We start from the raw sequence: 11,342 nt of genomic DNA, 5'->3' as shown, positions 1-11,342 counted from the left end.
GGCTGGTTCGGCTAGCCAAGTTTTATTAATATAACGGTGTTAACACGTAAAAAAATTAAAACCACTGTGCATTACATTGTGCTCAGTCAGTAGTAAATCCCATTTCCATCATCATTTAACAGCAACTTACTTTTTTTTTTTAGAGGCACTCCTGATATTCTTAGAGAATAATGCACTTGAGATATTTTTTTTTACTTTGTTGTTTTGTTGACTCTGCAAGCTCACAGTTGCCACACCACCACTCCTCACACCGACACCTCTTCATTCGTTATGCAAATATACTAATTATGTCGTGTCCTTAGTATTAGCTGCAACTGCCGTCATCCCTTAAACTGAGTTCTTACCTTCCACACAGCATGTAAACATTAAAAAATAACATTTTATTAAAAAATAATTGCATTCAGTGCTCTACCTGTTGTTATGCATACATGTTCCCATTTAATAACAGATTCAGGAGATTTTTGAAGACACTAGATCTGGCGTACAAACGAAAATTTAAAAAAAACGCAGCTAAATCTTGACCATATGCATCTCCCATCAAGTGAAGTCTCTGCTACATAAAACAGCAACGGTTAGAGATTGGTTTCATAGCAAAACTTTGAGTTTTCCTGTTCACTGAAACACAGTTCATTTCTTTATGCAGTTTATATTCAAGGATTAAAATTGAAGGAGTGTGAAATTAAGACAATAACTTCAGTTCTCCAGTTCGTCAATGATTTGGAACATCAGTTACACACTTGAAGAACTGCCAGATGCCCGACTACTTGATTTCTTATAAAGAAGAATTAGCACTTCAGTGAACTCCTCTATTTAAGGAGCTTTTATATCACAAAATAGTTCAGTCTGAGAAAGATATACGAAACATAGAAGTATAAGAATGTATCTGAAAAATATTTCTTTAATTTTAGGCTCCATACTAAAGATATCCTGAAAGAGAAGAATGAAAAATGCACTTGAGAAAATAGGGAAATTGGAAGAGGGAAAAAAAAAATCCTTGTCAGTTTTGAAAGAATTTTGTATCTGGCATTGATCTTAACCACAGCAGAAGAAACTACAACCAGCAAGTACTCTATGGGCTTTTCATCAATGTTCCTCTTACTAATAAATAGGTTCCCATAGCTTTTGAAATAATGTTGTATTAATGATAATCTAAAATAAGGCATTTCTGATTTAATAGGATAGTCACATTTCTCTCCCCTAAGCATATATTAACATAGCATCTCAATGTTCTACAGATTCCAAAATCACTGAAGTTAGCATTTCTAGCTACCTGAGAAAAAGTGTTTTGGATTCATACGGAATGCTTAAATATGTAATGCTTATGCAACAACCCCCTGGCTTATTAAAAACTAGAGTTAAAGACTGAGTAAATGAACTCTATCAGTTGATGTACTAACGGAGCTTTTAACAAAAAGCTGAGTGAAAAGTAAAATAATGTTTTAGATTATTAAATACTGAGGATTAGCAGGACGATACTGCTAGGTAGCATGAGTGATAGCTTTTACACAAGCAGTGTTTGTATCCGACATCATATCCTTAAAAAGAGTACATTTTCATTAAGTATAGACAGATTTCCTTTTACGTTACACCTACAGAAATAAAGAAGAGGGCTCAACGGAAATTAAAAAAAATTTCTTCCAGTGTCCAACAGAAGATACAGACAATATAGACTGGCAAGTTAACAATTACCTTTCTGTAATTAAAGATACCCAGCATCTCCTACACTAAGGCCCAAGTTACCCACAAGCACCCTTAAACTACACAACAAATACTTCTGAAGTTCAGATCCATAAAGGATGATCTACTTCACCCTCCAAAAGACACATACTGCAAATATCTAAGAGCTCTCAATCTCTGTAGTGCAAGTATCTAAGAGCTCTCAACCTCTTACTTAATTCTACAGTAGGAATTAAAGGTGATCATAACCTGAGTTGCTTTAGCTTGTCCATAGACAGGACCTCTTTAAATAAAAGAAAATTAGAATTTTCAAGGTTGTTTTGACTCTCTTGTGAGTTCATCCTCCTGATTCATACCGTCCTTTCTAGAATAGGTACATGGTGTTTTCCCTATCTTCCTCTATAAAACTGGACAATTACTGTGTTAATTAGCACAAAACAGGAAGCTGCACAAGCAGCACAATGATTAACACAAATGTCTTGCTATTGCTGACTGATTTTCAATTTGCCATAAACAAACAAAACAGCCATTTTCCCTGAGAATCAATCCAAAAAGCAGCCTCTTTTCACTCCTTGTAAATTAGGCCTGTAGTCATATTTCCACAACAGACTAGTCTATCCCACTCATGTTCTGGTGGGGTTATTTTTTGTATCCTATTATTTTGGCAAGCTAAGATAAAAGAGCTAAGCATAAGGTTCTGGACCACATTGTTATAGATGAGTTGTCTCCAAAGACTTAACAGGAGCAGCATCAACCTCTGATATCCTATGCACTATTCAGCTTTTTGGCACACAAGTTAAAACAATTACAAACAGTATTACAAACATGTAGAATTCATTAATCTCATCATATGTACACACTGATACACTCCAGTTAGTATAAAAGTGCAGTCAACTTTGTGCCCCGCAAAGACATACTGGTTTCATTTACAATGATTTCAAGTGTAGGTGAAAGATTCCATATTAAACTTTTTCCATTTCCAGTGTTTAAGAACTGATAGAATACTGCAGCGAGGTTATTCCTGGGCAACCAGAGAAATGCTCCGAAGATAATCTGCAGATGCCATTATAAAATCAGTCCATTCCTTGGCCAGCTCTTCAACGGAGACTTCCTCCCCCCCATATTCCTGTGGGAGAATTCTGACTGGGAAGTGTTCGGTCAGACTCTGCATGTAATTATATCCATGCATATACACCTAAAACAAGATACGAAAATCATTTACTAGAGCACGAATGCTATACTGTTAGGTGAAAACAGGCAGCAAAGAAACAGCGCAAGAGCTGAAGCCCACCGCTCAGTTCCACTAGACAAGTACCCTTATTCACAAGCTCCTTAAACGAGTACTGTGTGTGTTTCACAGGGGTGCTCAAACTCTGTCCTGCTCAGTACCTGCAGCTCGATGCAGCATGGGCTACAACCCAAGAACTGCGTTTTATGCTGCTGCGAGCACAGAGGCCAAAAACAAACGCTTGTTCCAGACTGGTTCAGCAGCACTGGTGAGGGTGCACACTACACCCGTACAGCTGAAGTGAGCTAACCGTGCGAAGACTGGGGTTTGGTCTTGTCATGATAGATACGTACTTGCTTTTCAGTCATTTCCAAGAAAAATGTGTTTGTTTCCTGGCCATGACTATCTCATTCTGCCACATGTATTTAAAAACAACATTAAGCAGTATGTATATAGGTTCAGACGGGTGCCAAGGATGATATTCAGAAGAGTCTGTATCTCAGTCGTTATGTTTCAGTTCCAACTGAATTTAGGTCCTGGACTGCTCCTCCACTTCAACTCTTGTAATACTGTAGTTTTGGTTCTTCTCTCCTTGCTTTATCGTATCTATTCTGAAGCCTTGCTTATTCCTTCCAGCCAGACACTTTTATAGGCCTCTTAATAACACCTGACAAGAATTTTCTGCAATTATTATTATTACACAAAGACTACAAAAATATGCACTTAAAAGGTACTTGGCTGCCTTTTGTCTAACACTTCCTCATCAGGAAGTGAGATAATGAATGAATAGTAATTATTCCTATGACGGTATGGGGAACTGGCCCTTAGAGGTCTTTTCTTCAGAGCTTGCAACTCTGACCTAGGAGACAAGCCAATCTGGTTCTGTTCCATTCCATGAACTGGGACATCTGGCTTGTTTTCTTTTAGGCCTTTACTGTCCATCTGCTCTCTTTTCTGCTTTTTGAGTTCTAGCCCGAGATATTCTGAGTTGGATGATGTGACAGGGACTTTGGGTTTTTTCCCCCCACAGATATTAATGTGAGAGAAGAAGGGCCACAGCATCAGGCTGCTGGAACATACTCCCTTTTCTTGAGAGCGAGGGGCTTCACAAGGCTGGCAGAAACAATCTTGCCTCTGTCCCATAACAAAACACACATGCTAGGAAAATGGGACTGGCAAATTAACAGCTAACAAGTGACAAGAAAAATCTGGACCTCCTGCCCTGGAGTGCAGTGGGTACTGCAAATGCACCAGATCCACGTGCTGAGACACGGAGGCTTCAAAGTGGGAATAACAATAGGCCTGGCTGCTTAGTTTGTACCTCAGTCACCCTGTTAACATTTCACAGTATTTCCTTTTGTGCCAGCTGAAACTTCCAATATTCTACAATAAACCCGAATTCTTGGAGTTCTTTTGCATCCAAATACAAACAGGTTTTGAGATTTAAAACTGCAAAACAATTTGAAACAACTAAGAAGCTATTTGGAAAAAAAAATTTTGAACTTAAGCCTGACTTATTTTTGATGCATAATGCCTCTGCAGGTCTTTCAGAACTACCAAAAAAAAAAAAAAATTAAAAGGTTGTCTTCCAGTAACTGTGCACAACTTGGAGCATAACATCACTGCTCTGTGACAAAGTCTCACTGTCATTTATAGGCGGTGTGCTGGGAGATCCAGGACCTACTTCCTCCTAATTTTGCAGAAGAATTGCTGTGTGACCTCAAGCAAATTTTTTAACCTCTATTTGTCACAGTGGTTTTTGTCTTTAGAGGGATGGTAACAGCAACCACTTGCAACTCTTATTATTGATAACTGCAAACACTTTACAATTAGATTTTGGAGGCCTGTATGGCACTAACACCCAAGAATGATTCATGTTCCTCAGTTCTCAAGAGTACCAGATCCTAAGGGAAGTGCTACAGCTTGTCATGTAAGGGGCTTGAGGCAGAAAGAAATATTTGTGTGTACTCACCCGTTCCTTTATTTTTTCAGTGAGAAAAGGCTTAATTAGAGTGAAGACTGGATGGAAGAATAAAGGCTCATTTATCATGTGGATACCTCGAACTTTTAGTGGAAAGGAATCCTGTCAACGTGCATGAAAAACACCATAAAAAAAAATATTACTGAAAAGATTTTATTGTAAGGACAAGTCTGCAAACACTGTGTAGTCCATAGGTTAAAGTATTCCTCCTGACCTTGCCAATTCCTGTACTCTGGAGTGTTCTTAATTTACACAGCCCCAACAACACTTTGAAAAATCACATCTTGCTCCTCCCATGAAAAAGGAAAAAAACCCCAATCAGTATGTTGGGCTAACTATTAAAAAAACAACCAAACAAAAAAGTAAAACGAGAAAACCCTCACCAAATTGCACATATGTACATAAAGCTTGCACTCAGCCTTTCAGAGATTTTGCTGCTGTTTTACAAAAAAACTATCTGACAATGTGCTTTCATTGGCAATTCCCAGCCTGAATAAGTGAACATATACAAATATAAACCACCGAAGCTACTACCTTTAAGTTATATTTATAATTTAATTTAGAGACAAGCCTTGAAATTATTGGGAATTTGCCCAAGACAGGATTTCAGCTTTACAACAAGATTCCTGTCATACTGAAAAGAAAAAATACATTTGCTATACAGCCTTTATAATATGAAATACTTCTACTTGCATTCAATATTCATTTGGAAGTCCCAGACCTTTGAAAGTTAAAAGAAAATATGGCAGTGCTCAAAGACAGCATTATGCAATGGGGAAAATACAGCTCCCATTCAGATTCTACCTGATAACACCTCTGCAACCAAAAGTTTTCTGCTTATAAAAATGGTACTTCTCACAAATATTTCTCCCTACTAGTTCAGTAACTCTTCTCACATTATTTCATGCACTCTTCCATGGATAAAAAAACCCAAACCCCACACACTTAAGTACAACTCCTTTTAGATTTTAATGTAGGATAAAGACCTTAAAACTACCAGATTATAGGTTTACTGCATGTTATTTTGTCTTATTGCATACTTAAGTCTACTATCGTGTCTTTCACAAAAACAATTTGTGTTTGCCTAACGTAAAAGATTTTTAGATGACATCACTAATCTTACTAAGCTTTCCATTCCTTAGCTTGTATTTCCTTTCCATTAACTTCTGTTGTTTCATACAGGACAGTAATTTGCAAGACACATTTCTTAAGGAAAACATAGGGTTGAAATTAAGGTTTCTTAATTTTTACTTATAAGCATACTGAACAATGCTAAGACAATCTCTGGGTGTATATGAAATATATGAACCCAGTTAAAGTGCTGAAAAGAACCTGGGGGGGGGGGTGGTGGTGGGAGGGAAGTTAAACTCATTTCTCTTCTTAGAAAAGAACACAGGAAACAGTTTGTTTCTGTCTTTTTTTCAATACCTATAATAAACATTCAGAAGCTTGAAAACCATACAACTAATCTGAAATAGGTCAAGATGGAAACATCACGTTCAAAGAATTTCCTCGTTCGAGATAACGGATTGAAATATTTAGATGCAATTGCAAATCCTATTCTACCTCTCTTCTCTATTTCAATGTTAAAAAAATTACCAGAAAACTTGTTTACTACCTCAGAAATCAACTGAAACTCTCGCACATCCTGTTCTCATGAGATTGTATGAACATCAAGACTTCTTACTCTAGGTATGAAAAGTTGGAAATTCTTGCTGGTTTCACTGAAGTTTTACAGTAGATATCAAAAAAGAAGATCACCTGAAGTTCTGATGACTGAACTTTGATTGAATCTCAGATACGAACCTTACTGGATCAGAGCAAGAGTTGATTTCCCTGGCTCATGTCCACATGACTAACAGTTTTATTATCAGTGATTTTCAACCTAACTTCTGAAGGGAAATGGGATTATAGGACCATGTTGTAGCTTGCCCGTCAATTCTCTGATGTCTTCTTTTTCCCTTTTGTTCCTTCCCCCCCCCCAAATCCACTGTCAAATTTCAACCAAATTTGAGAGAACGGAACAAGTCTTAAAGACAGTAGAGTCCCTACAAGTTTTGTGAAAAAAAGGAGGTGAAGTAGCACTGAGTTGCACAAAATAACGCTCATGTTGGGGGGCGAAAAGCAAGCAGAACATAAACTTCATACATTCTGTTGGTAGCAGATGGATGGTCACGTAGCATCATCCATAATGGTAACAAGTTAGTACTGTCTTGCTCTTAACTCTTAGGACATGCTATTTCTCATCATCTCTCAGGCAAAAAAAGCTTTGAGTGAAGAGTTAATGCAGAAAAGAATGAAGACAGGAGATGAAACGGGATAATGAACACAGATCCTTACAAAAGTGGGTTTCATCTGCTCTTACACTCATTAAATTCTCATGGTGTAACAGGACAGTGAAGTTCTTGAGAAACATCAAAGGTTCAAGGACGTTTACTGCTATACAAGAACATATTTGTAGTCAAATTAAGCACAACTAATCTTACCTAACCCAAGCTATCTAACTTTTAAGGGATTTAAGATTTTGTTTTTTCAAGCTGCATAGACTCTTAAGAAGGTTTAAGGAAGGAAAAATTACCATAGCTGAAAAATTTACCAACAGCTGAAAAATGGGGATTTATAGCAATGAAGATGAATAAAGCAGTACATCATACTTACTGTGAGTACAGCAGCAATTTTCTTGGCCACTGCTGGACTGATCTGAAATGCATGAGCAAATCGCCACCCTTGAAGATCAAAGATAGCCTTGACTCCATTCCGCTGAGTCTCAATCTCCTTCACAATGAGTTCAGATGTGATAAGACTTACACGGAACACATCGTATGCTGTAAATAACTTGGGATCCCATTGTCCTGGAGAGTAAATACGTTGCACTACATTACCATGAGGATACCACGTACACTTGTATTTTTGCTTGCTACTGCTTCTGATGTGGTTCTCAGGAACAAGAAGTAACCAGCAATATCAAAGGCCCCAAAATAAACAGATTTGCCAGTACAGAAGTTATTTTGTGTGCCTGCTCAGTCACTGATCTTTTAAGCTCTTTTTGTAGATGGTACCACTTAATTGTAGACAGCTGTAGATGCCACCTAATGTAGTATGTTCCACCTATGGCCATAGCACCCAGTAGAAGTTTTTGACAGGAACAGCTTAAATTTGTAACAGTCATGCTAGCAGAAAGTACAGATCATCAATCCAATCAATTAATATATTTTTTTTCTTCAGTACAGTAATTCTGCCAAGATTCCGTGAATCTCACTTGTTTTTCTGAGGCCTGAGCGAAAGAATTGCATTGGATAAGCCTTAACCCTAGATGAAAGCTTCAGAGAGCACAACTTTCTACTAGACCAGCTGATAATAAAACAATACTTTGAAAGTTGGCAAAAATAATGTCTCTGTCCAAAACAAGCACAAAGAAATATGGTTACATGTGATCCTTTAACTACATCTTTCTAAGACTTTTGGGAGTGCAACAAACCAACCCAAGGATCTTCAGAGTGTTGTTGGATAGGGCTCTTTGGCTACATGTAAACAGTGAAAACCCAGTGCATTTGACATCAACATCCAAACTGAACATTGGCACATGACTAGAGGTACACCTTTTTTTCTGTTCTTTCTCTCCCCTCTGTGCTGCATCTGTACAAGTATCAGAGTCGTAGCACATGCCTTTGAAAATATGCATGGAAACAATAATTGTTGGGACACCCAGACCTAAATAACCACATTTCTTACAAGTTTTAGGCTTTTAACCTTAAGACTTCTTTTGACACAGACAAGAATTCCACTACAAAGAAAGTAAGTTCTTCAAAAAGGATTGTACAGCTTTAGCCATTCTAGTGTACAAGTCAAATGATAAAACTGTTACAGCTCAACAAACTCACCTTTATGTTAATGTAAAGGTATTTCTAACAGTGAACGTAAATACATTACTTTTCTATTTAAGACATTCTGATATTATCTGATTTTATCAACCACCAGTGTTGAACCCATAAAGTACTTTTATTTTGCTGCTGAAGTTGTGATAACTAAAACCAATAACAAACAAAAAACCACAATAACAACAAAAACCCACCAAACAAAACCATCAGTGCCAGAGCCAGGTGTGAAACAGGTCGAAGAAATTTTGTCACTCACCAATTCTATATATTAGAACTTTGCTTCCATGCGGGTCCCTTGATCTCAAGACTCCATGATAGCCAGCACGCAAAAGACCAAGAACAGAAGATGGTTGTAAATCTGCACTTATTTCTGGGCATTCAATTCTCCACTTCTGGTAATTCTTCAATAACTGGTAAAATAAATGTGGATGTCAGATAAGGATCAGGTATTACCTGCAGAGCACAGTTACAAATATGTTCTCAACATGTGGTTACAGTCAGAGGTTTAATTCATTAAATCAGCTATCATTTCATTGTATATTTTAAGCACATCATTACTAGAAGCAGAAGGTTGCCCTACGGTATCAAGTAGGTGAGTTGTTACAACAAATTTAGAATTCTGTCCAATTGTAAATGGACTGCAGTTGTCATTTTCTATCAGAAAATTGTGGTTTCTATGTAAAAAATACATCTAAATACATCCAGGTTTTCTTACTCAAGTTACATTTAGGGTTACTCAGCTTGATACTGCATCAGATTAATTCAGGTTTTGTTGAATTTAGACATGCAAAATTTCAGAGGAACATTGCCCTTCACACACCCCTGCAAAGCATGGGCCCATTTTGTACACAGTCATTAATAATTTTAGCTTACTATTTAAAACAGATAAAATCCTCAACACATCCAAAGAATACTGTCACTGTCCCTCCTACCCCCCCTGGAATGGCAAAATGTAACAATGTAGTGGGTCCATCACCCATCAGACAGCTTCCTTCCCCCAGTGTGGAAATAATAAGAACCTATTCTGCCAAAACCAAGATTCCACCCATTGCTGGGACCATGATCACTTGGTTCCTAAGGCTGGAAAGCAGCATCATGAACTAGTATGCCTCAGGTACGGGAAGGGCTGTGTGCTGAAAGGTGGTGGGAAGAGTCAATTAAAGGTGTTTCTTTCTGAGGTAACATCCACGCAGAGGAATTACAGATGATACTGTGAAAGGTCATCTTAGAGATGGATCATGAAAAATTGAGTTGGTGATATAGTAGCTCTAATTTCCAAGTCTAATTACCCTATCTCCTAACGATTAAGTGGTGGTAGAGAAAAATAACTGCTATGGCCTGCAACTAAAATTTATTTAAGACATTCTGCATAGGTAAGTGGGAAGCTATGCAGAGCTATCTACTAAAAAGCTTCCTCTCAATTTATCAACTAAATTCTGCCTCTGCTATATCACTCATGCTAAGTTCTCCAGCACTGAGTTTGGAGGATAGAGGGATAGCTCTGTAATTTTGTATTAAGTTTTCCTGAACAGCTACAGTTTAGATTTTTAACCCGAGACCTTCAAAGGAACGAAGGCAATCAGAATTTTTCATTACCTCATTTCACAATAAACTGAATGTAGGTTTAAATTTTAAAGGTAGCATGCACAGGCTTGCCTTTCAAATTGTTACTGTATTTCATCAAACAGCAAAACCCAAACTGATCCTCAGCATAGTTTCACAACATATATGTGTTCAGTACAATGAAACCATCAGCCAACAGTTTTTTATTTCTATTAAAATTAATTTCTGTTAATACAAATTAATTTCTTAATTACTCCATATTTTACAACAGAAACATTAGTTGTAAGAACTGTCAGCTCCAACTAATAAAACATAGCCTTAAATACATTACAGATTTCTTGTATGTATGCAAGTATCATTTTCTTCATCATTTTCACGGAAAGAATGGTCAGAAGGAACCTCAGTGGATACTGAATTCATCCCTTAGCACTTCACAGCATCAGCTACAGACTGAAATGGTCAGGTTAGAGCTGATCTACAGCTTAGAGGGAGACCTGACTATCCTGTACCTCATGGCATGATTGTGTTAGGTGATTAGTCTCATTTCTTAGCCTTCCCTCCACTTACAGATTTCTTGTATTGTTTTACAAAAACATATTTTTTTCTTCAGCTTAAGGCTTTTCTGCTCACATGAAGCTCCTGAACTATTCTGAAAGTCTCTCAAACAAGTTGTTGTGAGGAAACTACTTACAGCGCATTACTGTTTGTCAGCAGAATTTACTTAAAAATAGATAATTTCAGATCAGTATATCATCTATATCCTTCATGGAACCAGCATCTATGTATTTATAGGTACAAAAATGAAAAAGTTCATCTGCCACACCAGAATCCCATTTCAATTGGCAACGAGAAAGCTGAAAAACCCCTCATCCTAAACCATACTCTGTAGAAAAACCCTCATCCTAAACCATACTCTGTAGAAAGAAACATTTAACCATTAAGATAATTTTACTAGAAGCCTTTTTACTGCATTACGTCAGTTCTCGTCTACGCTAACTTATAAACAAAGAAGTTG

General features: G+C 37.3%; 1 protein-coding gene across 1 annotated transcript in view; it reads right to left on the bottom strand.

Moving 5' to 3' along the window:
- Positions 1-2,692: 2,692 nt before the first annotated feature.
- TTPA (tocopherol (alpha) transfer protein) overlaps positions 2,693-11,342 on the bottom strand; it is a 14,627-nt gene continuing 5,977 nt past the window's right edge. Inside the window, exons 3-6 of the mRNA XM_010155698.1 lie at positions 9,021-9,181; positions 7,545-7,738; positions 4,878-4,988; positions 2,693-2,872 (exon numbers count right to left, since the gene is read on the bottom strand). Of these exons, the coding sequence (XP_010154000.1) occupies positions 2,693-2,872; positions 4,878-4,988; positions 7,545-7,738; positions 9,021-9,181 (646 nt within the window). The remainder of the gene's footprint in view (positions 2,873-4,877; positions 4,989-7,544; positions 7,739-9,020; positions 9,182-11,342) is intronic.

The sequence above is a fragment of the Eurypyga helias genome, unplaced genomic scaffold (genome assembly GCF_000690775.1).
Source record: "Eurypyga helias isolate BGI_N326 unplaced genomic scaffold, ASM69077v1 scaffold12757, whole genome shotgun sequence".
Taxonomy (NCBI): Eukaryota; Metazoa; Chordata; class Aves; order Eurypygiformes; family Eurypygidae; genus Eurypyga; species Eurypyga helias.
The sequence above is the reverse complement of the archived record's forward strand: the minus strand, read 5'-3'. Positions and strand labels throughout refer to the sequence as shown.